The sequence below is a fragment of the Rhipicephalus sanguineus genome, chromosome 7 (genome assembly GCF_013339695.2).
Source record: "Rhipicephalus sanguineus isolate Rsan-2018 chromosome 7, BIME_Rsan_1.4, whole genome shotgun sequence".
NCBI classification, from domain to species: Eukaryota; Metazoa; Arthropoda; class Arachnida; order Ixodida; family Ixodidae; genus Rhipicephalus; species Rhipicephalus sanguineus.
In genome coordinates this window covers 144,212,565-144,239,957 of record NC_051182.1, presented here as the reverse complement: position 1 = coordinate 144,239,957, position 27,393 = coordinate 144,212,565, and the positions used below count along the sequence as shown (strand labels likewise).

The window sequence follows — 27,393 nt, the reverse complement described above, 5'->3', positions numbered from 1 at the left end:
GCGTGGGGTTGTAACCGAAACTCGCATTAGCACTGGTTTGCACAGAAGCTCGAGGGAAATTCACACTTTTTTGGGTTCTGCACGGAGGACATCTAGTGGGAACGGTTATTAGCTAGTCTAGGCCATAACCTGCATAGCATGCGGTGTAGTTGGAGCAATGACTATCGCTAGGGTGTTTTATGCCGGGGTCCACCAAGCACTTCCGTCACGGTTATGACGTTGATAAAATGGACGCCAACGGGAGAGCTTATCTTTCTGTTCAGTATACTTTTAATGCATGAGAACATGGATGCACCTGTCTGAAGTCATCAGACGTGAGAACAAACTTACACGGGCTCCTCCTCCGTTGCGGAGGGCTGCCCCCGATATACCCAATGCTTCGCGCAACGCAATCGTCGTTGGTTGTCGCCACTGCGCACGCTCCAAATGCAGTCCTCTCGTGTACGCACGTGATTCTTCGCAAAAAAAGCAAATGGCTCGCGTACCCAAGGATCCCGATATCTGAGCTCCCAATTCCCAAACTATCTCTGGCGCGGTCGAAAGTGTAGTCCGCGAGGTTGTAAATTTAAAAAAAAATAGTTGCGCGCAATACTTACGCACGGCGAGAAGGGAGAAAAGGCGCCGACTGCGCGGCTGACTAGCGCGCTGCACGCAACTGATTGCCACAGCGTGGCCATAGGAAAGTGCCAGTTCCGATCTCTTTGCTCAGCGTTGGGTCGGTGGAGCATCGGCGCTGCGTTGAAAGCGGACAACGATTGAAGAGCTAGAACTATTGAAAGTGCGTTGGCGGGCTAATTGGTTATCATGCAAAGTTTGAACAGCGCGACTGAACGCGGACAGAGAACGCGGACGTGTGCGTGCGCATGTTCTACTCTCTCCGCGTTCAGTCGCGCTGTTCAAACTTAGCTAGAAATCTTGCGCATCGACAATTTAACTTAGGCTACGCATATGGAAACCGTACTGGTGTGCTACACTGAGCTACGAATGGTAGTAGCTCAGTCTTTACGGGAACGAAGTCAAACAGCGCTTCAAACAGAAAGAACCAACTACGTCACGTGACGCGACATCCACGACTAACCCTTTTAAAGCAACAGTGGCGTAGCCGGGGGGGGGGGGGAGGGCACACCGAGCCCGTGCTTCCCTCCCCCCTCAACATTTCTTTCCTATAGGATACAGGGCACAAAGTGACACTTGAACCCACTTATCCGCCCAGAACCAATGTTGGATCAAGAAGGCGGCGCCCCCTCCCCCCTGAAAACAATTTCTACCTACGCCACTGTAAAGCAGCTGCAGTGCGGAAGAGACAGCATCGAGTAGGAGCAGACGGCGACGACCGCGCAGAGAGAGCGCGTTACAGTGATCGACGCCCCTGAACCCAAGCGGTTGGTTTTGTCAATAAGCCAACCTCATAATTTGTTGGAGTCGCTGGGTACTCTTCGCAGCTGGATCTACGAAGCCGTACTTTACCTCCAGCGTCAGCAATGCCGGAAGGTTCCTCGCAGATTCCAGCCACTGCAAGTCCCGGCGTGTTGCCACCATAGAGTTTCCTAAAATGACCTAGAGGGAACTCTGGCGCTGCGATCGTTCAGCCACCATGGGAATGATGGGTAGTACACGGATTTGCCTAGTCTTCGTGCTTGTGGGCTTCGAACGCACTTGTGGCTTTGTTTATTGCTATGTTTTGGTTTTCTTTCGGATAAAAGAATGGATCGTTGTGAACTTCGTGACCAGATTTGAATCGGTGAGCCTAAAGAAGTTAAAGTGGTGAAGTGAAACTGCTGACTTTTGCTCAACTTCGTTTTGCGACAAAGCGGATGCAGGCCACGCGGAGCCAAACGGAGCCGAAAGAACGAAGTTTAGACAAATCCGTGTACTACCCATGATTCCCATGCTGGCTGAAGCGCGATGCATTGCAGCTCCCATAGACACTAGCGCCAGACTTCCCTCTAGTAAGTATTGTAGGAAACTCTATGGTTGCCACTGCGTCACCCACCGATCTTCAGCGGCACTGACGATCAAGACGTTGAGGGCTGGTTGGCTACTTACCACAATGTGAGCGCGGCGAACAAGTTGGGCGATGCGACTAACCCGACTTATCTAACCTTTTACTTTGCTGGCGTCACCAGTGTCTAGTTTCGTAATCACGAAGCCGATATTACTAACTGGGCTTCGTTCAAGACGGCCTTTACGGAAGTATTCGACCGCCCCGCTGTACGAAGGCTCCGCGCAGAACAGCGATTTCGTGAGCACGCTCAACAGCCTGGGTCCAGGGGCGTCAATCACTGTCACGCGCTCTCTCGGCTCTTCGTCGTCGCCTTCTGCTCCTACACGGTGCTGTCGCTCTTCACCACTACACAGCAAATAAGCCAAGGACGATAGGCTTAATATATTATAACCTATCTGCGCTGTGCTGTCAGTTTATATATAGTGCACACAACTGTCTTTCACAATTGAAGTGCAGGCCCGCCGCGGTTCTGTGGACAGAGCTGACATTTTTCTTAGGCTGTAATTATCTTTTGGGTGGAAGGTCCAAATCGACTATGGTAGTATTAAGCACGCAATTCAATATGCGGCACACAATACGTCTAATTGGAGTAATAAATCAAGATGTCGGTGAAGCGCGGTTCTCACCTGCGGCAGCGGCACATTTCTCTGCAGTGTGCCTCTTTGCCCGAAGTCGCCTCGGTTTTTTTCCGCTTGTGCGAATCCATGCGGCTGCGCAGACGCGTAGGAGGTGGATGCCACAGTACGCCGCTGTAATCCAGCAAGAGATGGCATCGTCACCATAATCACCATTAACATCATCCTGACTACGCCCACTGCAGGCCAAATGAATCTCCCATGCTTCGCCAATCAATCCGGCCCTGTGCTTCATATACCTCCCCCGTGCGTGCTTGCCCGTCTCCTGGAATGCAGTCTGCTACTTTTCATGACCGGCTGTTATCTTGCATTACCGCTAAATGCCCGGCCCATTCCTTTGTGTTCTTAATTTCGACTAAGGTGTCCTTAACACCCCTCTGTTCCCTGACTCATATACCTCCCCCGTGCGTGCTTGCCCGTCTAATTTTTCTTGGCATATATTCGCTGCGTCGTCAACCGAGTTGAACCCTCTTCCTAAGCCTCTAGGTTTCTGCTCCAAAGGCATCACGAGTAGGCATCAAGGCTCGGGTATTGCAGGATACTACTGTTCCCAGCAACTAAGTTTCTGTGTTCTTCTATCGCACATTGGATTCATGCAAAGCCGCTGCGCTCAATGAATGGTAAATATCATTGGAATCACGCTACTTATAATACGGCTGTGTCGAATTAATTCACCTTTCTAAAAACAGCCACCGCCTAAAGCCTAACGTCTGCAGTCGTGAACGAACGAGTCAGGGCTAAATAATTACTGCCGTTTCCTTTTCGCCGGCACGCTTAATGTCAGCATGAATCAGTGTTTTACACTCGGTGTAAGGATCACCAATCTTTTGTATCCCGATAAGATTGTGCTCCGGACCAATCTTTTGTAACCCGATAGTAATCGGCACAAGATTGTGCTCTCGCGAGTTGCCACTGGAGGCAGTTCCTCGTTCGCGTTTCAGTTGTCCACCACTGTACAGTGCCTACGAACTGAAACGTGACAACTCATGAGTAAGTAATCCATGTACTTTCGTTTTCACCGTCTTCGGTTCGCGTCATATCGACGCAATTTCGTCTGGAACACTCAGATCAGAGCCAACGTCATTTTGAACCCCATGTGCGTGTCGAAATTTCCGAAGCCCCCCACTACGGCATCTCATAATCATATCGTGGTTTTGGGACGCGAAACCTTAACAGTTATGATGACAATATGTGTTGTTGAATGGCGCAAGCACCACGGCCCCAACCATTAGGACGTTATTTTGAAAGGACAGATTCGTAGCAAAATGACGCGGTTATCTCGAGCAGTTGCGCATACCAGTCGTAATATTTTCCTGGTCAGCAAAAGCTCTAAGCACCCCTGCGAAGTGCGAAACTTGCATGTAGTAATTACTCATTTACGTTTACTAATTAGCATCTATACATATTCTTTTTTATGTCGACAGCCATCGCCGTGGGCGGAGCTCATTGACGGTGGAGCACAGTACTCACCGGCGGCACATTTCGCCGAAGCGTGCGTCTTTGCCGAACGCCGACTCGGATTTTTTCCGCTTGTGCGAATCCATGGGTTTGAGCAGATGGGCCCATCGGAGGTGGATGCCACAGTGCTCCGCTGCAAAACAGAAGGGTAGGTTCGGGTATTACAATCTTAAATGTTCCTGACTACAGTTTTCTATTTTCGTCTACCGCACATATATGAGCCATGCAGTACCGCTGCGCTCAAATATTTGTGAATAAATATCAATGCATTCACACTTCTTATAATATCCCTTGTCGACTAGCAGCACCTTTCTAAAGACAAGTCACCCCAAAAGTCCTGTGGCTAACTAACTGCCGCGTTGTTTTTACCGGGGCCCTTAATGTCACCATGATTCCGCCCTGCACATGCGGTGCAGGGATCGTTACCTCATCAATGACAGGCACACGATTGTGCTCTCGAGTCGGCACTTGCGGTGAGGTTCGCTCGAAGAGGCTCTCGCCGATCGGTTCGCCGCCCGCGATCCCCTCCAACCGGTCTCGTCTTTTCTCTCTCTTTTAATCCCTCCTTATCCCTTCCCTTGTGAACTGATACAGACAGTTTCGGGGTTCACTTTTATCTTTATTTCCTTCATTACGAGAACCACCTCCCATTCTCTCCCTCTCCCTTGCGGAGGATCTTCCAGCTTCACTTTGTAATGTATGGTTCGCGCTTCATTCGTCCATGAGCTGCGCCACCAGTGGGACCTTCTCGTACCACAGCCCGATGACCTAACAGGGCCTCAGTACAATTAAGCAATTAAGCACTAGTGCTCTGACAATCGATTATAAAGAACACGGCAGTCAACTACAAGACGGAAAATAACGCAATCTAGTGCATTTCAGCTTGATTCACGGAAAAAATAGGGACAGCTACGCCCTACTGGTGCGAAGACTCAAGACCGAAGAAACACAGCAGCTGGCGGCCCTTCCCTCCTCCTCCTCAATTCCCTCTCCCACCCCTTGCTATATTTTACCAGGGGTCGGCAACCTTTTGAGGCAGAGGGCCGAGTTGCATGAAGCCGACACGGCGGGGGCCGCGGAGGGGAGAGGTTACAGGCAAAAACCCCATTTGAGGTCGAAACTGCCATGTCGGCCTTCAGGTAGAGAATAACAAGGGGAGGTGGGGGGGGGGGGGGGGGGAGGAACGGTTCCTTACGTCGCGCCAGGGACAGACATGTCACCACCCCGTTACAAAGGGGACGCTCATAGCATCCATCCATCCATCCGGGCCGCAGGTGGACGACCCCTGCACTATACAAGGCTATGCAACCTAACTTGTCATCCTCACTTCCACTTCCCACCCCCCTGCTACACTACGCATGGCTACGCTATGCTAGGAGTGGCGCATACCCCCCAGCTTTGTGCATAACGCCACCCGGAGTTCTGTCACGCTGTTAAAAGAACTCCACATTGACCTTGAGAACGACGCATGTTGCGTTTTCGCCTGGCTGTGCTCCGCTGCGCCGGCTGTCAAGTAGGATAGGGCGGGATTTATGGCTACGTCACAAGGCCGTTCTCGGAGGCGAGCGGTTTCAATTACGCTAACGGTACTCAGAGCACTAGAACAGAATCTATTTTCAAACTATACATTCAACCCTGGCACGAGACAAGCACTACGATGTTATTGTTCCTGCTCAGCAAAATCGAGGGACTGAAAAAAAAAATTTTTTTCATAACAACAACCTACGGGAAACAAGAGAGTAGCATTGACTTACCGCTGGCTATCGTCTGAGGGGTGGCGCCGCCGTAGGGGTACAGCAGCCGGCAGATCTTGACGGCCACGTACCAACCCATCAGGCCGCAGAGCATGGGGAAGAGCAGCCCGAGAATCCTCGTTGCGAAGATCCACCACCACTGTAACAGAAAACACGGCAGGTAAATCTTGGAGACGTTTTTTTATCGCCAAACGCAAGTTGTTTGAGGTTACTAACGGAGCAATACAACGGAGAACAATTGAATCTCAAGTACGTTACGGTACGGAAACTATCATTCGTGCGTTACGATATCATGTTAACCGTACGATGACAGTGTCCTTTATTTTGCTCTGACATAGTAAGTTAGCATGGATCCGAAGTGTCAGAGAAATATTTTAATCGCGTAAACCTGTTCCACGAGAAGCAAACAACACTGAAACAACAGCGATAGAGGTGAGCCCAGTCGTCGGTCATCGAGACTCGACGTACGCTTGAAGCGCGTCGGCTCTTTGCGCATGCGTCATTATTCAATGCAGGGTACCCGGAGGTGATTGGGTAAATCCATTCCATGCCCGTTATCCACTGCTAGAAGTCACAGCTTCAACAGTGGTGTGAACAAATATGATGAAAAACTATTAAGCAGCATATCTTCTAACTTGTTTGGCCCGCTGTCTGGGTATATAATGCGGTCCTGCAAGAAGAGGTGAGTGCCAGAGACCGCACATTTTTTTAAAAGCTTTTTGGCCGATTACCAGGATGTATCCTCTGAATGCCGGCGTGTTCTCGCCGAGTATCCCGGATGTCTCGTTTGAAGTGCCCGGATAAGGACGTTGGCATTTGGCTCGAGGTCACTCGAAGGTCGCCGAAAAAAGGGAGCTCAAAGCATTTCGTGTTTAAAATAGCCGCAACACTCGCCATATCGAATACCGGCCGGGACGTGCGAAAAGCTTTAAGTTGGCTTTCGATCAAAAAATATTCGCAAGAGCGCCGCAAGGGCGAAGCAATGAATGCGATAGCAAGAAAAGCCGCCCGTGATGGACGCGCTGCAACTACCGCGCGCCCATCATTACCCGGCAGCTACTACCGCGCGAGCCGACAGCGCAAGGGCAAGGTTCTCCCTGCGCAAATATTAGAAGAAGCGAGCGCGCTGGCCGACGCCTTTAAGTGCGCCCGTTGCGCTCCTAGCGCCATCTCGCTCGTAATGGAGAAACGCTTATAAGCGCCTGCCGTCTCTGAGTACTGCGGTAAAGGGTGTGTATATAACGCTCGCCGTTAGCTACATGAAGGATCTGCGTTCTGCGGCATAGTGGTTAGAGCCACGCGCTGCGGATCGAGAGGTCGCTGGTTCGATTCCGCGCTTGGGAGGCTTTTTTGGAAATTTACACATATACGCCAAATGGCGGCGACAGCGACGGCAAAAACCAGCCGAGACTGTCCATATAATTGCTATCGCAATAAAAATGTTTTGCTTTTCCTCCCTGAAGGCGAATTTCCCGCATTAAAAGGGTATGCAATGATTAAAGGGGTACCACGCGGGGCGAGTATAAAGTACCACTTGCCACCGCGTGCTTTCTCTCTGTTCATTTCTTTCTCTGCCTTTATCCTTTTGTCTCTCCCTCTCTGTGTAATCGTTCTCTCGTCCATCGGAATCGCTTAGTTTCATCATGCAGAATCGCTGCAACACAAGAGTACGGGCCCCGTACTCTTGTGTTGCAGCGATTCTGTCGGGAATATCGGTTGATGCCATCCACCGATATTCCCGACAGCTTGTAATCGTTTCTACATTCTTCTATCGAAGAGTCAAAGGCGCAAACCTGAAAGCAAAGCTTTTCAAACTGTGAAGACTGTACATTAAAGGGTAAAAAAAACGCATCCGCTAAAAGCACACACTGCAGCTCAGCCAAATCCCGCAGTTGTGTGAAGACTGAACTGTGAACTGTGAAGACTACATTAAAGGGTAAAAAAAACGCATCCGCTAAAAGCACACACTGCTATGAAAAGCTCAGCCAAATCCCGCAGTTGTGTGCGGCATTAAAAGCGAAGCGCGAAGTTGCAATTTTCTCAGACGCCCTCTCTTCATAGAGAAGCCTGTGCTCACGCTTCGGAGCTGCCGGCGCCTGCTGTGTGACGTCGAACAGCAGACGGCACACTGTTGGCCAATAGCCGAGATAAATCAAGAGTGGTATTTAGATCAAATGTGATTCATGCCAGCGGGTGCCGCCGTGGCCGGGTAGCAGAGTTGCGCATAGGTCTGGCTAGCAACCATGCTATGCGGTGAAGTCGCACTTCGTTTTTGCAGGCGACATGCCTATACTGCGTCGCCGATTAACATGTCTGGTGTATTGAATACCGGCAATAAACATTGACTGTCGATGACTAGTGTTAATTCAGTTCGCTGAGCGGCGGCATCGAAAACTGTATATGCTACCTAAAGGTAGCATATATAGTGACTCTAGGTAACAATACACAGTGAGCCACCCTTGCGCAAAGTAGCCGCAACGGGAGGCAGAGATCGCGTTTCAACACGCGCGCTGAAGGCAAGGTCATGATACAGGTCATGACGCCCGCTGACGTGACCCCTTTTCCCCGTATCATCCTTCCCTGCTTAGCTTCCAGCGCGCTCGCTGGGCCGAGAGAAGGCACGCGACCAACCACTGTAGCCCCGTTCGTCCTTAAAATATTCGAGAAATTTTTTGCGGCAATCGATTCGGGAAGCAATAAACTTCAAAACTCATACAATTCGATGATCACTTGGAAAAGTGGGAACACCGCTTGACCTAGTCGGACCTACTCAGAGCGGTTAGCTGGGAATTTCCAGCGCATACGAGAAAAGGGAAAAGAAAATACGCAGAAGACAGAAAGGCCAAAGAACATGTAATATGGTGGGGTAAAAAAAAAAAAAAGAAGGAAACGACCCCGGCCCGTGCCACTAAGGATAACGGGCAGTAGGAACGCTGGCATTCACAGTGTTCTTACGCTCAAAACGTCACGGCGTTCTTAAGTCTTTCACCTTTATATATATATATATATATATATATATATATATATATATATATATATATATATATATATATATATATATATATATATATATATATATATATATAGTTGAAGGAGTGGTTGCCTTTGGTTGCCGTATAAGTAAGTATGAGAGGTGGCACTTCAAGAAAACTTCATTTATTACGTCGACGTTTCGGTCAGAGCCTGACCAGGGCCTGAGAGAAAGGTCAGAGCCTGACCTTTCTCAGGTCTTGAGAAAGGTCAGGCTCTGACCGAAACGTCGACGTAATAAATGAAGTTTTCTTGAAGTGCCACCTCTCATACTTACTTATATATATATATATATATATATATATATATATATATATATATATATATATATATATATATATATATATATAGTGTGCGCTTGTAATACAGCTTTATAGCACGCGTGCGAAGTGTGAAACCTGCGTTTGTCGACAATGCCTATGCATCTATACGAATTCTCTTGGAGCTTGACAGCGATTGCTGTGGGCGGAGCTCACTTATTTGAAAAAAACTTCTGACGATTGAAAAGATATGTATCGGTGCAACACAGTTCTCACCTACGGCAGCGGCACATTTCTCCGCAGCGTGTTCCTTTGCCCAATACCGATTCGGTTTTTTTTTTTTTTCCGCTTGTGCGAGTCGATGGACTTGAGCAGATGCGCCCCTCGGAGGTGGATGCCGCAGTAGTCCGCTGCAAACGCCGAATAATAGGCATCGCGGCTCGGGTGTTACAGTCGCCTAACATTTTTTTAGGGAAACACTAAAGTGAAACAATGAACCTGCTGGGATTGATCAGTTGTACTCCGAGAAATGTCGTTAATTTCACCATCACGTTTAAATTGCGCGCCGAAATCTCCGCGCGTTGCTTTGCACTTTCCTTTGGATTATATGTTCTGGCAACATCACCTATATTATTGGCTCGGGCCTCTGGCGGGCCTGATCTGCTCGTCGGGCCGGGCCGGGCCCGGGTCGCGCATTGAATCACCGGGCCGGGCTCGGGCGGGTAAACTTGATCGAGTTCCGGGCCCGGGCCCGGCCCGGAAATCACGGCCCGTGCAGTGCTCTACTGTATATGTGAGGGCCATTTATGCCATGCTTCATATGCACCATAAAATCAGTGCTGCTGCCAGGATTTTCCCTCTGTGGAAGGAGCCACTATAATAGGTCATGCGCCCTTGAAAGGACTAGCTAAAGGGTAAGCTTTCTAGCGTTTCAATGGGAGCCAACTGAGAGGGGGACCGACTCGAATTGAACCTCGATGAATTGAACCTCCTGCATGATAAATTTCTCTTCATTTGACTTCATTCTGCAGTGTACTGTTGCACACGATCACATTTCTGGAGGCACTACCACGTTGGACGAGTCGTTCGACGTGCCCCTTCCCACGTGCCACGTACAGAGCAGAGCGCGCAGAGCAGAGAAAGCAAGCGTCAAAGCACATGCACTGGCGTGGCTGCAAGCTACAGACGGTTCCAGTGGTTACAAACATGCCCTGGACGGCTTCCGGTTTTGTCCACTAGTACCACCGTTGGCGGGGACTAAAAGTCTTGGCGAGTAGCCCGCAGACATTCCCCTGTGTTTAGCTGATTATCTCAAATATTCCTTTAAGGGATACACAAGATTATAAGAGGTACACTTGAAATTTTATGCGCGCTTCTCTCATCCGAAAACGAAAAAAGAAAGACTTTCCTTACTCCGAGACAACTTAAATGATAAATGAAGTGACCGGAATTTCTTCGGGGGTAGAACGGTAGAACGCTTGCTGCTACTATCGCAATCGCCAGACCGTGTAGAATTTCCTTCTAAATTTCTTAAGAGATAAACCTGGCGCTTTTTTCGCACGTGCAAGCTGAACCGTAATATATGACACCTTCATTTTAACGCTTAAAGGACAACACATGAAAGAACACAGCACAGGCGCTCGCCCGTCAACTAGCCCAGCAACAAGTGCTAATTGAACCACAAGATGTTTGTGGTCAGAAAGCATATCTCGTTAATAATTGGGGGTTTTACGCCCCAAAACCACAATCTGATCATGAGGGACGCCGCAGGGGAGGGCTGCGCGCAAATTTCGACCTCCCCGGGGTTCTTTAACGTGGCTGCACTGGCTTTAACTAGGGCATAAGAGGGGGAGGGGGTGGAACCCCCTCCCCCTCTTATGCTAGCAAAATTTTTTAATATTGCTTGCGTATATATACACGCACACATACGAACGCACGAACGAACATACACGAAGTAAGATTGAACCTCCCCCCCCCACCAAAAAAAATTTGTGGCTACGCCCCTGGATTTAATGTACACTGGCTTCTAGTATTCCTCCTCCATCGAAATGCGGGCCGCCGCGGCCGGGATTCGATCCCGCTACATTCGGGTCGCGCACCGGAAGGCCGCGCCTTCCTTTGTTTGCGTTGGCCTCATAAATGTTAGCGTTGGCACAAGGGATATTGGCTCGATCACGGTAATAATGAAATTGAAACGACTAAGACAACAAAATAAATGTTGAATGCAACACGTACCCTGAGTGACCAAGATTAAACGCTGTAAGACTGCGCAGGTCACTCCCGCGTGACGTTATTGCACGCAACTGACTGCCACACAACACGCCACGATGCACTTCCGGTGGTCCCGGACTGCGTAAAAAAAAGCAACACTGACGTGAGCGATTTGTAAATTTTATTGAAAATGTTTCTTGTCATGATTATTACGAAGAAATTTGGATGGTTTGTACAATATCGTTGAGCTGTGCTAGTAAAGGTTAAAAAGGTTAAAAAAATCATCGAGTTTCCTGTGATGTTTACTAGAGGGAACTCTGGCATTGCGATCGTTCAGGCACTAGAGCCCCCTACTAAGATAGAGGGGCTTTAGCAGGCACCACGGGAATGATGGGTGGTGCACGGATTCGCCTATTCTTCGTGCTTGCGGCTTCGAACTCACTTCTGGCTTTGTTTATTGTTCTGTTTTGGCTCTTGTTTCGGATAATAGAACGGATCGTTGTGAACTTCGTTGAGTCGATTTAAATTGGCGAGCCTAAAAATGTCAAGGCGGTGAAGTTGAACTGCTGAAGGTTTGGTGAACTTCCGTCTCGCGACAAAGCGAATGCAGGCCACACGGAGACAAACGGAGCAGAAAGAAAGAACCTTAGCCAAATCCGTGTACTACCAATCATACCCACGCTGGCTGAAGTGCCATGCGTTGCAGCTCCCATAGACACTAGCGCCAGATTTCCCTCTAGTGTATCATTAGAAAGCTATGAAAAAGACAGCAACTATTAATGTGAGATTAATGTCGTGCAATGTCAACTTATGCTAACCAGATTTTTTTTTAAAGTGTGACGTCCTAATGGGAAACGGGGTATAGAGAGACCGTCATCATCGTTAATTTACCAGAAGAAAAAATGAAGGTCAATGTTTCGTTTTCGAATTTCGCGCCTAAACTTCCTGGCGTGAACGTTACCGTGACGTCATGAATTTTAAGTGTGCGAATAATAATATGTGGGGTTTAACGTACAATGAAACGACAGTGCTCTTCAAACATAGTGATGAGGTGACAAGAGAACTGCTAGAAGCCTTCTATATCAAAAAAGAAGGGGAGTCCTGCGTTAGTCAAACATCGGCATCACTGCATGAAAAAGAAGAAATATTAATCAGTAGCATGTTTGTTTGACAACCATTTTTGTCGCGTCTGCGCAGTCACTTGCAGCCTTAAGTCTGTTAATGACGTAGACAAGGTCCCTCGCTGGCCCCTCTTTCTGTATGTTTATCGCAAGTGTTCAAATTATTTGTTTGTTGCAATAAACCTTCAGTTGAGAGTCAGCGCTTGTTTGTGTTCCCTTCTATCCGTCCCGTGAGTGTGTGCGCTGTTACCGCCCATAATAGTTTAACGTCCCAAAACCACGATATGATAATGAAAGACGCCGTAGTGGAGGGCTCTGGAAATATCGACCACCTGTGGTTCTTTAACGTGCACCTAAATCTAAGTACACGGGCCTAACATTATCGCCTCCATCGAAAACGCGCCGCGGCCGGGATTCGATCCCGCGACCTTCGGGTCAGCAGTCGAGCGCCATAACCACTAGACCACCGTGGCGGGGCTTAAGTGTGCGTATTATTGCCACATTGGTTCACTCAAAAAAAAGTGAACCAATGTGGCATAATACGCACATAGTGTAAACTATGTTTACCGATAAACGATTACGTAGGCGCTAGCATATGCCGTCGAAATCTATGACGTCACGGCGACCTGGTGCGGAAACTTCAAGGCAGCGTCGCCTCCTGTTTCACCCGCCTCTGTGGTCTAGTGCTTATGGCGCTCGACTGCTGGCCCGAAGGTCACGGGATCGAATACCGGCCGGGGCCGCCGCATTTTCGATGGAAGCGAAAATGCTTGAGGCCCGTGTACTTAGATTTAGGTGCACGTTAAAGAACCCCGGGTGGTCGAAATTTCCGGAACCCTCCACTACGGCACCCCTCAATCATATCGTGGTTTTGGGAACTCAAACACGAACAGTTATACTCACCTGCCAATTTCGCGCGTTCTCTCGCTTACCGATCGTCCTGTCGTGATAAGAGTGGTTTCCCTTTAACGCGCTTTAACGTCGCATAGCACACAGGCCTCTCGCATTTCTCCTTCGCCGAAACGCGGTCGACAACCGCGGCTGGGATCGAACCCGCGTCTTTCGGGTCAGCAGCCGAGCGCCGTAACCACCGAGTCACCGCGGCGGCTCGGGCAGGTAGGGCAAATATCTAGAGAATATTACTTGCAACGAGACGGCGAGTTGGTGTAGTCTTCGGTGCGCTTCAAGAATATTAATTGAGTGGCAATTAATTTTAAAGAATATGAATTGACTGACAGATTACACTAATTCACAGCTTGCATGAAATTGCCGAATTGTTTGCGAAGGTTTATTTCAAAAGTTTGCCAGCCGCGCTTGTTACATTTTTTTTTTTTTGTCTGCATTCGATGTACTACGTGGATTGCCGGGTCTAATCTCTTCCGGCACATGCAGCGTACAAAAGCGTAGCCTTAGAGATCGGTTACTCACCAGCGGCACTCGCCTGTCGCAGTCCAAGAATGCAAACGCTTGGCGATCGGGGAAACCGACATGCAACGTTCTGCAACACAAGCACGAAGCGTTAAAACTAACGCCAATTATTCCGCTGGTAAAGGTGCATTACTGGGCTCAATGACCATAGATGCGCCGTGTACGTTAGTTATTAAGCGAGTACAAAGCCACTTTCCGTCGAATGGCATGCCATTCGTACTTCACGCCGTGTGCACTAACGGCGCCTTAACGACTCAACACTCAGAGAAACTCATCACTAATGAGTAATCATGCGCGCTCACCACAGCCATGATAATAGCATTATTTTTGTCATTGGCACCATAGGCTTACGCTTATCAGACTAGGCGTTATGGTTAAGTGCACACAAAAACCGCACCTAACCTGTCCGAAATCGATAATGAGCGCTTGTGAACGAATATGAATACACGCCTGCCAGTCAACCTTCTAAAGTCGATGTTGAAAAGTACAAATCGACACTGCATTTAAGTTCCATGCTGTACCTTCTCCTCACGTCAATGAAACCGAAATATGATTGAAGTGTAGCGTATCTAAAACGAGTTAATGACGTGACTAGCTTTCTTCTCTGTTATCGCACTCAAACACGGCCATTTTATAGGAAAGTTGCGATAAAAGCTACGATATGGGTTTCGATGCCGCCATGTTGGGCTGTTAACCTTTCCGTTTTGCTATATTGAACAGCGAACAGCGCTACGGTGGACGCATTGGCGTGGAAGCGGTTGGGTTGGTGCATTCGACGTTTATGGCCTTGTTAATTGACGTCGCGCTATCCAACAATAACAAAGAATCGTTTAACAGCGAAATTAGTGGCGCCCATGTGTCTTACGTAAAATCGTCCATACCTACTGCGATTCTCATACAAAGCTTCCAACATAAACCCAGGCTACTTTACATCGATAGTTTTTCTCTCGATAGTTTGCACGTGACGTCACACACGCCGGTTATTAATGTACCGGCGCTACAACATGGCGGCCGCGGTGACGTCATCACGGCATATTCGCAGTGGCTGTAAACCTGCTTTAATGCGATAAGGACGCGGCTGGAGCGTTGCTGGCCTCAGCGCCTCAATTAACGACAGAAACGGCGCGCAACGCACTCCTAACGTGAAAGTGACGTCACCAACTTAGCTTCCTACGGTGCTGGTACAACATGGCGACTTCAATGACGCCAAAGCAACTGGTCTATAACGGGAGAGTTACACAGGTAAACACAGCGTTATATAGAGTATAGAGCAAATGCTGCTAACTTACTCTTGAAGTTCCCACACTGTAATGCAGTGGACACATTCCGCCGTCCGAAACCACTGAGCGGAATCCTGCGACAATGTAGATTTATTACGAGGGGCTCGTTTCTTTGTTAAAAACAACCAGATGAATCGGACAGCCAATTAGGCCAAGCAACCGATAGGGGACATTAACAGTTGTCCAACCGCAGTGTAGTAAGAATTAGGTAAATTGAATTGAAATGAACAAAAAAAAATCGCCCTTTACGCCGGTAGAATCCGAATTTACTAATTGAGTTACTACGGAAGGAGCTTCCCCGTCCACACTGTTGGATATTCCTCTACGTGTAATCTCTGGAAATGTTAGCCAACGCCAATCGTTGTCAAGGCGGAGAGTGCGGAACATGCATATATTTCTAGAGGGCGTCACTAGACATGTGGTCCTCGCACAATTTGTGCGGCGCCCAAATAAACCCTCGCGTGCTAATCTAAGGGCATTAAGTCTGCCGGGGCGAGGCCCTCTCTGAGAATAACGAATAAAAGGGAATTTTTTCGAGGGGCTCGTTTCTTTGTTAGACACAACCAAGTGAATCGAACAGACAGGCCAAGCAGAGCAACACGGGGGATATTAACTAACATCTCCTCTGGCTTTCCTTGGCCTTATTACCTGTTGGATCCATTTGGCTAAACAGCTAGGAGTGTTATGCAGGCAAGCAAAGTAGAGTGAATGCTGCTCACTTACTATTGAAGTTCCCGTACTGGAATGCGGTGCAGACATTCCCCCGTCCGAAACGGCCCAGTGAAACCCTGCAACAATGTATATGCATCAAAGATGCTAGTATAGCATGCTAGTGGGCTACTTGGTGCATTGCATTAAGAAAATTTATACGCAGCCAAAACAGACGATCACAGGGAACGCCGTAGAAGACAGTAAAGCGGTGGGAAAAGAATAACCAGTCGTTTTTCTGCCTTCACTCCTGTGATCGTTTGCTATGGCTGGACATATATCTCCCTAAAACATCAAACAACCTGCAGATCCGTTGTAAAATTTGCTGCCTTCTCGCTGTACACATTCAAAAGAACAAAACAAAAATTGGAAGCCTCTCCACTACTGAGAAGATGGAAGGAATTAAGCGATGCCTGCGGCTGCACGTTCTGCGGCAGCGGCTTCACGTTTTCACGTCCATTCACGCTTTTAATTCCCGATATTCTTCCTCCGAAGCGAAAGACACGCGTCCGTCCCATAGTGAGTCTTAAGGGCAACTGCTGATAACAGAGCGCGATGTCTACATCCAGACACAACGGGGCACAATGATTGGTGAGAAGTGCTGCCGCCGAGTATCGCTGCACTTGCGCCTGTTCGCGCTTCTGAGTGCATTGGCGCTCGTTACAATTCCCACTCTTTCTCCGAGCGAACGGCACTTGTCCGTCCCGTAGCCATGTCCAAAGGGTAACTGCTGATAACAGCTCGATTCCTACGTCATGAGGCAAAGCGGCACAACGATTTGTGGAAATTCCACCGCCGAGTATCGCGACACTTGTGAAAGAGGCATCGGCGGTGGCAAGGGGCACCTGTGGCGAGGGGGCGAGGGCTGCCGAAAATTGTTCTACACCTCTTTGTCCGTGGACGCGATCCGCAGCCACACAAATTTTCTTTTTGGCGCGCTTGGATAACTGTAGTACGTAAAGAAAAGCTTACGAACCTTTTGGAGAGCAGCTCTTAGTGCGCCCGTTCCTGCGTTGAGCGTCGTCCCTCGTTGGAACCGATCGAACGATCGCAGCGCCTCGAGCCACGCGACGCTCTTCTTTTGCCGAGGCTGGCTGGATTATCCCGAAACCTTCACCACCTAAGGAGAAACACGAAACTGTAAAAACAGACATAAACAGCAAATAAGAATATAAACATAAATACAAATTGATAAAAAACAAATTAGTAGTCTGTAAATGCAATCCGCGCCGCCGAAGCAGCAAGCGCATGCAGAGTAAGAATTGCTCTGGACGAGTTCGTTAACGTCGAAGGGATACATGCTTGCGCAAAGACTCGAGAAAGAGTACAAAGCAGAAATATTCAGTAATTGTTGGCTTTTACGTTGCCGTAACTGTTGGTGTTTTACGTTGATACGATTGTCAGGGACGCCGCAGTGAAGGGCTCCGGAAATTTAGACTATCTGGTGTTCTTTAACGCGCACCTAAATGAAAGTACACGGGTCTCTAGCATTTCACCTCCATAGAAATGCGGCCGCCGCGGCCGGTATTCGATGCCGCGACCTTCGAGTCAGCAGTCAAGCACCATATAACCACTAGACCGCCATAGCAGGTAGTAGGAAGCAGAAAGGTCAGGCGCCAAACTTTAAACTGTTTATTCAATTAAACAGTTGAGTTTGGCGCCTGACCTTTCCTGCTTACTAATCTATTTCACGCTAACATGAATCCCTTCGTAGTAAGTGCAGTTCGCGCCACCGAAGCAGATGCGAGATCAAGTGGCAAAGGTCGATATATAGTGAAGATTGCGTCGCTACAAGCTACCACGAACCGTACTACAGTGCAGCTGAAAGCTATGGGATCCACGGATGACCTAAAAACAACAAGCAGGAGGCAAACTCAAGCAAGACTGAGCGAAGGAAAACAAATGCTTGGGCCCAACCACTTCCAGTAATGGAAGTAATGGACTCGACAAGTATCTCTTTCTAGAAATTTAAGGCGCTGTCAAGTGTTACCAATTTACTTGGAGCACCAGTACGCGCAGAACCTTCCCTCCTCCCCCCTCCCCTTCCCCACCGTTTAACTCTCTCCTTCGGTGCCACAGAAAGCTGTCCGTAAGTACAGTGTCCTTAAAGTCGTGGTGCACTTTTGACCTGCCTCAGGATATAAATCAAGACGGCGGCGCTTCGTAGTACGTGCGACGATATTCACGTTGCACTTTGCGTCACGGATTCGAATTCAGCAAGTCACAGAACACACTAAACTTCCCCCTGTACCGTGCACATCTCGACTGGCGTGGCGGTGGCTGACTAGCTGCTGCGCAGTTCGTATAGTGCTGCGTCATCACGTGTGCGCACACCCTTTTACATCATACTACGGAAACGTGGAGAGTCTTCCTTTTATTTGGTGAAGGTTTCACATTTTTATCTTATTTTGTTGCTTTCCTTTGACCGGTCAAAAGTGCACCACGACTTTACAGACGCTGTTATCGAGTAGCTTTCATTCCTCGCAAGGGGGCGACGTTCATCCCAGTAGCAAACGAATGCCACTCAGTGAGGCAGAACCGCTCCTTTGCTCTGTCTTGTCGAAACAATGCGTGCATTGAAACGCAACATAAAAGTGACCTTGCAACGGCAATACGGTGTCTGCCTGACGACACGAACTGCATGCGTTACAGTACATATAGACGACACAAAAATTCAACAACACGCCTAGAACAGATGAGTTCATGCCGTTTCTCGAGTACGAACACTGCGAACGATTCATATTTCCACAGATAGTTCACGTTACCGTGCCTCAATAGAGTGGCTCACCGGGCGAGTTAAGCGATTCGCGTTAAGAAATTCGAACGCGTAGTTAAACAAGAGCACAAGAAGACGGGGACAATCTCATATTACCAAATGAAAGTTTATTCGGCAGCGATCACAAATTTACAGAAAGTTCTTGGTTATTCCGTTAAGGATAATAAAATGAAACCATCAGCCTTGTCGCGCCCTTGTTTAGTTAGGAGCACGAATTAGGCAACGTGCCCCGTTGGAGACAACGCGTATATTTCCGCGATGCTTCGGAACTCTATTGGATTACAACGAATACTGGAAAACCGAGCCTGAAACTAAGTGCCTGATCCACAGTTCGAGATGAAAACTGAAGCCTGATCTGCAATATTCCGCGCAGCGAATTACCAATTTAGTTAGAAAATATTAAAAAAAAAGCATCCATATCGCACAATGTTCAAGCTTTGAAGAACGATGCAAGGTTTAGCGTCACGCGGCACGCAACGAAAGGAACGCGCATAATATGCGAAACGTGTGTTCTTGTGTACGCAACGCAGCTAGACAGACGCTGCGCATGTAGCACTAATACTCGCTATTGTATCTAGATTGAATCACGACAACGTTACACATCATCCAAGAAAGCAGAAGATCCTAGAGATAAAAAATTATTTATCACGTATATATGCAGTGAGCTGGCAAAAAAAAAAAAATCAAGTACAATCACATGCGGCGGAAACGTTTGAATATTGTAGGTAGACGCAGCACATCACCTAAGATGACGTGCTGCGTTTCAAGTTCTGGCTGCCGAAACAAGTACTGCGAAGCCGCAACACCTTACCCGTGCGTTTCAGTATGGTCAAATTATTGTACCGAATATCGCTAACCATATTTTCCTTGAGTTTCATCTATTAGCGTTGGCCTATAGATCATGTTACTGCTGATCGGGCGACTGTGCGCCGTGCTATACCCCGTTCCATACATAGCAGTCAACGCTGTGGAGGCTACGCAAGAGGTTCATTCAGCAAAACGACCAACTCCGCGCGTCTCATAGCCGCGTTTCGCCGTTTAAGTGCACGTGCATGGCCTCAGAGATGGCGGGCGCGCACGTCGCGCGCCCGCCATCTCGAAGGCCATGACCCGTGCAAGCAGAGCAAAGGCACGCGCGTCAAGCGTCGTCACGCTTCAAATAAACAAAAAAAATGAAAACAATGAAACGCTAAGATATACAAGACAACGTATTCACAGCCGAATAACAGCCGTTTAAACTACGAAAAGTATTACTCCGCATTAAACGAAGAAAGCACATTGTGGGTGCGAAACGAGAATGAACTGTTTCCAGGTGCGAACACACCTAATGCGAGAAGTCTCGCTAGCCTCGACAGTGTTGACTGGTATATGACAAACAGTCACATCAGCAGTTTAACGCGACGCGTATAAAATTACGAAGTGCAGCAGCTGATGGAGAAAACTTATTCCAGCGATAACTGCGTTGCGGAAACGGTCGACTGAAGTACTTCGAGGAAGAAAATTACCAGAGACGCTTTGCTGCGTTGAACTTCGGGTTACGGAACGCTTCGGAGGTTAAGTCGCAACAGCACTCCACCTCGCGTTCGATTCTCGCCGAATCTGATATCGCAGGTAATTTGGCTAAAAACGGGAAAAACTACGGAGTATTATGTTACGTCGGAAACGCACAAACACACTTATTTGATGAACTTTTCGACGCAACACAGCGGAGACGCCGCACAACGCTGCACGCTATCCTTTGCTTGGCTAAACTAAGGCCGAAGTTGATTTGACTAATCGTATTTTTCGCTATCTAGTTTTCATAAACCAGCGTTGGCCTTTTGTTTAGCGCTAAGTAGCTGTGACCTACGTCGACAACCTTCCAGCCGGTGTACTTCACAACAGCCGAAAAAAGATAAAATAAGGTGGCATGAACAGCAGGCTAAGGTGACGAACACAAAAATATCAGGTAAAGCCCATTATGAGGCAAAAAAGTTCGACGCCTACTGCGTCGCCAGGCACCATGTTGCGTACCGAAACATTTGCTGAGTAGTCGCAAGATCGTTCGTTCGATTCAACTGCAAGGCCTAAAAGCGTACGTAACTCGGTAACCGCATCTTTCCACGTCTGCTTTTTTTTCTACGTTAACGCTGACGTTTGATTCGATTAGTGAAAACTAGCTCTAAACATACCCCGATTCGATTATGCCTAACTCGTAGCCCTCAGCATGTCCCGATTCGGTTAGTGAAAACTAGCCCTGTTCATAACCGCATTCGATAAGCACTAACTCTAGCCCTCGATTCAATTAGTGCTAGGTCTAGCCCTAACCACATCCCAATTCGATTTGTGCAAAACTCTAGCTCTAACAATACTCCAATTACATTTGTGTGAACTGTAGTCTGAACCATGCCCCCAATCCAATTATAGATAGCTAACCTTCGCCCTACCCATACCTTACTCGATTAGTGCAAATTCTAGCCCTAAGCATTCGAGTAGTGCTAACCCTAACCATACCCCCCCCCCCCTTCCCCGCCGCCTCAACCGACAAGAGAATTCAAAGTTTGAATCTTCCCTCTAAATTCATAGACTCAATCGGAGGCCTGCTCAAGTTGCTGAGCGTGCGTCTCGCCGCTAAGGACGCCGCTCCGCGCGTGGTACGATGTTCCAAGCGTGGAACGCCACAGACATTGATGCAAAAGTGCAAATGCTGCAGAAAAGACCCTAAAAAAACTTCAAGGCATAAATATCACCTTGCCCTGCAACGGCGTGTGCGATTCGCGACGCTAGCAGCTCCGGAAGGGAATGCTGCGTCTCAGCCGCGGCCAAGAACAGGACACCGCCAGACCATGGCCGATCTCCCCCAGGTCAGTTGCACCAGGTCACTCAGGAACCAACCAACCAGCCAACCGCCCGACAGCCAAATGGTTCGATGGTCACGAGCTCACCGGGCGTTGCAGCCGAACGCGAGGCACGAGCCAATGCACGAGCCTGCGCGAGCGCCAGACACGGCCGCTGCATTAAAAAAATGCAGGGGCCGTGCGCGAGATCGCGTGGCTTTTTTTCTTTTCGTCTTTTCTTCTCTGCATTCAGCGAACTGGAAATAGGGCTGGTGGGTCCACTTGCTTCGAACGCGATGTCTCCTTCGGCTCTAGCGTTGGTCACAGATACATTAATCGTGACGGTAGTTCTTGTACACTCTAACGACGGTCGCGACGCTTGGTGCGTCGCAGTGCAAGCCCATTTTCTTCCTCCGCGTCGCATCTCCCTTTTAACCCTGCTGCGCACCAGGTGCCGCGAGCGTCGAGATGAGCGTCTCTGTAAGTGTATGCATGCAACCCAGGACACAACTAAACATAAAAGGGTGGGAGGCAGCTCTGTCCAGCTCGGATCCGAAGTCCCAAGAGGCCCTCGTGAAACGTGCGAGGACAGCAGCCCGCGCCAATGGAATCCCGGACTAAGGATCCCACTCACCGATCTTCTCAAGAACATGAAATAAACGTTTTATTCTCTCTCTCTGTAAGTGTATTAACTGTGGCTTAGCGAGGCTTAGCAAAGGCAGGACAGGACCACATATTATGGGGGTGCCCCAGCAGCACGCTCCCCGATGACCTCCTGCAGCCAGCCCTTCACCAGAAGCAAGGGAGAGTTCATTAAAGGAACACAAACTGACATATAGACTGGTCTGCTAGAGTTGCGCCCCCCTGGGTCCCAGCCTATACTCCGTTTCATACATCAGGTGCAACGCTGTGGAGGCCAGCGATACGTCTTGCTGTAAATGTGTTCGCACCAATAGTTCAATGATTTCACTTACCGTAACGTGATTCGTTCATCTTTTTTTTTTTTGCTGAGTAATAAATGAAGATTACTTTGTGCCTCAGAAACAAACAAACCTAGTTATACGATCGCTTAGCGTCTCTTTGTTTTCGTTGTGTGTGTGTGTGTGTGTGTGTGTGTGTGTGTGTGTGTGTGTGTGTGTGTGTGTGTGTGTGTGTGTGTGTGTGTGTGTGTGTGTGTGTGTGTGTGTGTGTGTGTGTGTGTGTGTGTGTGTGTGTGTGTGTGTGTGTGTGTGTGTGTGTGTGTGTGTGTGTGTGTGTGTGTGTGTGTGTGTGTGTGTGTGTGTGTGTGTGTGTGTGTGTGTGTGTGTGTGTTTGGTCTGCAGCCCGTCGCGAGCTCTCACGCGCGCGCTCTTGCTCGGCTCGCACGAGCGTTTAAAACGACGAAAACCAAGCGCGAGACGCGCGGACTCGCAGATTTTGCTGACTCAACTTCTTGCATAGCTTCCCCAGTGTTGCACCTGACGTATGTAACGGAGTATAGATCCCCGTCAGCCTGGCTCCTCCATTCCCACCCCCATTTCGTATGAGTAAAGTTCATTCCTCCTTGTCCACGTGTAACATCAGCGGCTTTACGCTTTACCTCCGACGTTGCCTATGCCGCGCAGGCATGGCGCAGGGAGCGCCGAGCGGCAGTGCAGGCGCTGGCAGGAGGTGGTGAGCACCTTGCGTGCCATTGTGGGAGATGTCAATAGATGCCATTGGCGCTCTTACTACGACCGTTGATACGACAAAGCTACAGTGCTGCACAACTTCACGACGCAGGACCAGAGGAAAATATACTAAGCTATATATATATACTATTAGAAAAGAAGCTGACGCACAAGTTAGTGGTCCCCCGCTGGCTCTCGCTGACAAGGAATTTCATTATCTGCGCGGAAATTTGACGTCTAGGGGGTTATCAACTTTCGTGATGAGTAGCCGGCCTCGTGTGCGCATGCGATCAACGGTTTTTATGCATATGTGCCTGCATATTGAGTGTGGTAAGTTGAAGTTGAAATTGTTTGTTTGTTTGTCGCCTCAAGGAGACTGGCTCATACCCACGAGGGAGATTGGCCACAGTGACAATTATAAAGGGAAATGTAAACCCCATGAAACTTCAAAAAGAAATAAGAACGAAACGCGATGAAAATAAAAAGTGAAAGAATTGAGAAATTAACAAAGCCATAGGATAACTATTGAAAAAATATGTATATAATAATAAAAAAAGGAAAAAAGTTGGTTTCAGTGGTCCGTAGCGCTAGCAGCGTACTCTTCCTGTTGCTTGAATTAACTTGTGTAGCGCAGTTATAATAGCACTGCGGCTTGCCCCAAACAGATTCGCTCCAAACGACAACAGGCTAGCAGTAGTAAATTGTAAGCCCAGCCTACCAGTCGGCATTTCCAGAAACATTCTACGTAGTGAGGCGAAACGGCGGCATGACAGAAAAAGGTGATCTATTGTTTCCGGTTCATTGCAAACTGCACAGAGATTTGTTGATGAAAAGCCATATTTATGCAGGTAATAATTTAGCCGGGGAACTCTAGAGCGAAAGCTTGCGCTGGTCCCGCGTTCCTTCTTCTCGTCCTTGCCCCCATTTATGCCGGTAGTCATGTCCTATTATGCCCTCCATATGAGCACATCAGTCGACCGCACATTCGTCACACAGGTATTTACATACGCCACACAATTACACTGAAGAACATCTGCTTAGTTGCGCAGTCTCGTACTTATTTGTGCGCTCGCTTACGTCTGTGCGTCGCTATTGCGTCAACGGCGCGGCGATAGATTGACGGCGTCCTCCTTCGCGGAGTGCATCGCCCTTGAAAAAGAAAAAAAGAACAGCCATTCGGAGAGACAAGTGATGAATTTGAATAATGCAGCTGCGATGCCAGCAGTAAGAATACGTTTTATTCCTTTCGTTAGACATTCGGCTGCATTATTTTCCCCCTTGTAAATGCGTACCCAAAGGGTCGTCTGAGGCAGCTAGTCACCGGGTTCGTGGTGGCAGCTGTTAATACGGAATTTTTTCCAGAGTTGATTATAACCGGGGGATATAAGCTTTACTCATACCAAATCACATTCCCACTCCCACTTGGTATCATCATGACCGGGATATGAGGCATGTCCAAGAGGTGCCATCTCTCGGCGGCTGTCGTGGCACCCTGCCGTAACTGAATGGGAAGTAAGCGAAACGCAAAACGGCATATTTGGGGAACAGAACCAGTCGTCAAAAATGACCCACGGTTTCATATAGCACAGACCCATTGCGACACTCCGGTGAAATTCCTGTAGCGTGGCTCAATGCACGCAGGTTTCCAGGACACCTTATTATATTGGAATGCGACCATGCAATTAGGTTCTTATAAACGGTGTTTGAATGTATCCGAGAATGTATTACGAACTTACGAGCCTTGTTGTGCGTTACTAAATTTTTACCGGAACTTATGGCGTTGGGAATCGCAAAGTAATTTATAATATAATCATCAATCTATTATACCTGTATGAATTACTACAGCCCGACAGTGGCATTCCCCAGAAATTTCCGGTCACTCCTATCTTGCACAAATGACACGTTTCTTTTTTTAAAGGGACACTAAAGGCAAATAACAATTTATGTCAGAGTGAAAGCCCAATGTATGACAACTTCTAAAACGGCAATATTGTCAACAGCAGTGCCCTACTTACCGAGAAATTAAGCTAAATGTATCACATGATGAGCGCCACGGGTGGGACATTTTCGAAGTGATCCCGATGACGTATGGAAGTCGGCCTACAATAAATCACTAGTAATCAAACTAGCAGCAGTAAAAAAAGAACCTTCCGAGCATCAAAAGACGTAATAAAATGCTGTTTGTTCGTTTCCGCTTGATTCATGGAAAAAAGAACCTCCGTGGCGTTGCCATATGGGGAACGGCGCGCGTGGTTCAAAGGTTCCGTTTTCGCCGAACTGCGCCTCGCCTGGCGCCCTGCTGCGCTCACGCGGTCGCGTCTCAGTGGCAGTTTCGGGATCGCGTACTGCCGCGTGTGTTTTGCGCGCTCGTGAAAGTCGCTCTGACCGAAAGTTCGACAAAATGTCGCATGCATGTGATATTGCCGGATGCCCGAATGGTGCACAACGCCAGTGCTGCAGCAAGGAAACCGGTGTGTATTGTCACTGGGTGCCGCGGATTGAACCCTTACGCTCGATGTGGCTTAGTGTCATGCCGTTGCGCCAGTGTGCTGAACAGTCAAAACCTCTGCGTGTGTGCTCGCTGCGGGACTGCGGCAAGCTTCGATGGCCGTTGTTGCTACTGTGGGTCCCGCTACTTCCGCTCTGCTGCTACTAGTGTCGGCGGCCGCGCAGTAAAAGCGGGCAACGTTGGGCACGGCAGCAGTGACGTATGAAAGTCGTATTTTCAGGCGGGAGATTTTGAAGCGCGCTAACGCGATGCGGACCACTAAAAACGTGATTTTATTTCAAAATAAGCACCTCCTTGGCATAAAAGTAGCATTACGGGGTTTCTGGACCGCTATTTCAACAATCAACGTCGACTTAATATTTGCCTTTAGTGTCCCTTTAAGGCGAAAGCCTTAGATGCCTCATCAAATGCGAAAATTGACCGTCGGCGGCCTGTGTTGGCGGCGTCCAGCGGCGTCGGGCACATCACGAGTGATTCAAAAAATAATCATCACGTGATGACGTTGCATATGACGTCATCATGACGTCACAAATTCCGGTGTGACGTCATGTGAAGTAACGTTCCATGATGCCGTCATCACATCACATCGTGGCTTGGCCAAAGGTGGGCCGATCACGGAGGCAATGCAAAACCAGGTTAGGTGCCTTCGACCTCGGAGGCAGTGGAAAACCACACTAGGTGCACAAAGCTTTCAGAGGTAGGCGGGGCAGGAATCAATACATTGAGTGAGAAGAAAAAGAATATGGCTTTCGCCTTCGACTCGTCTTAGGTGAATGGACAAGAAACCCCGTGAGTTTGTTTTTTGTTTCTTTTTTTAATATCTGGGATTTTAAATGCCAAAACCACGATATGATTATGAGGCACGTCGTAGTCGAGGGCTCCGGAAATTTCGAACTTTTGGTGTTCCTTGACGCGAACCGACATCGCACGGTACACCGGGCCACTAGCATTTCGCCCCTCTCGAAATGCGACCTCCGCGTCGGGATTGAAACTGCGACTTTCGGATGTCAGCAGCCGAGCAGCGTAACCACTGTACCACAGACCTGTACCACAGACCTGTACCTGTAATCATCTAAGGGGCGCCACGTCAGCCCTATACCCTTACTTAGTCGATCCTGTCCCGTCATTCGTGGAAGTGCCAGGTTATGGTCATGCAAGAATGTGAATACTATGGAGGCTGAGGACACCTGATACGCTGCAAGAACTGTTTGCTTCCCACCTTTGTACTCCCGGAAAGCCAGGGACCAAAGGCAGGCCGCTGTGAGAAGAACGTCATCGCTTTATTTGCATGTTTTGTATCCATTGCGAAGCTTGTCTAGTTTCGGACTCGACCAACGGGGGTCGCTGTGGTGACACTTCGCCCCCCTCTAAAGGAGAATCTTGCGCACGCTTGTGTTGATGTCGTTCACTTGTACTCCGTTTTACACCATGCAGTTCAAATCCACGTCGCGACAAACTCCCATACGCACCTGTCGTTTTAATCCGTGTGCTCGGACTCCGCACGCAGACTGACAGGTCTTGGACATTGCGAAAGGCGACAGCACGCGTCTTGCACGTGAAAATAGTCCCAATAGCCCGCGACAAGGACGGACACGGAACGTCTTCGAAAGTGCAGCCAATCTTCGCAAAACAATGCTTTCCGCATAACCTCCAAGGTTCTTTAGTTTAACGTGTCTGCATTCCCGCGTCTGCGCCATTGTCTTTGGGCGTTCCAGAATATTTTTTTTACCCCTTCAATTATTGTCGCAGTGGT

At 48.6% G+C, this 27,393-nt stretch overlaps 1 protein-coding gene across 1 annotated transcript in view; it reads right to left on the bottom strand.

The window, feature by feature from the left end:
• LOC119400926 (uncharacterized) overlaps positions 1 to 23,155 on the bottom strand; it is a 34,929-nt gene extending 11,774 nt beyond the window's left edge. The window contains exons 1-10 of the mRNA XM_049417535.1: positions 23,062 to 23,155; positions 21,591 to 21,657; positions 15,906 to 15,970; positions 13,903 to 13,972; positions 11,378 to 11,491; positions 9,419 to 9,552; positions 5,853 to 5,991; positions 4,111 to 4,231; positions 2,632 to 2,754; positions 664 to 733 (exon numbers count right to left, since the gene is read on the bottom strand). Of these exons, the coding sequence (XP_049273492.1) occupies positions 664 to 733; positions 2,632 to 2,754; positions 4,111 to 4,231; positions 5,853 to 5,991; positions 9,419 to 9,552; positions 11,378 to 11,491; positions 13,903 to 13,972; positions 15,906 to 15,970; positions 21,591 to 21,657; positions 23,062 to 23,155 (997 nt within the window). The remainder of the gene's footprint in view (positions 1 to 663; positions 734 to 2,631; positions 2,755 to 4,110; positions 4,232 to 5,852; positions 5,992 to 9,418; positions 9,553 to 11,377; positions 11,492 to 13,902; positions 13,973 to 15,905; positions 15,971 to 21,590; positions 21,658 to 23,061) is intronic.
• Between the last annotated feature and the right edge of the window lie 4,238 nt (positions 23,156 to 27,393).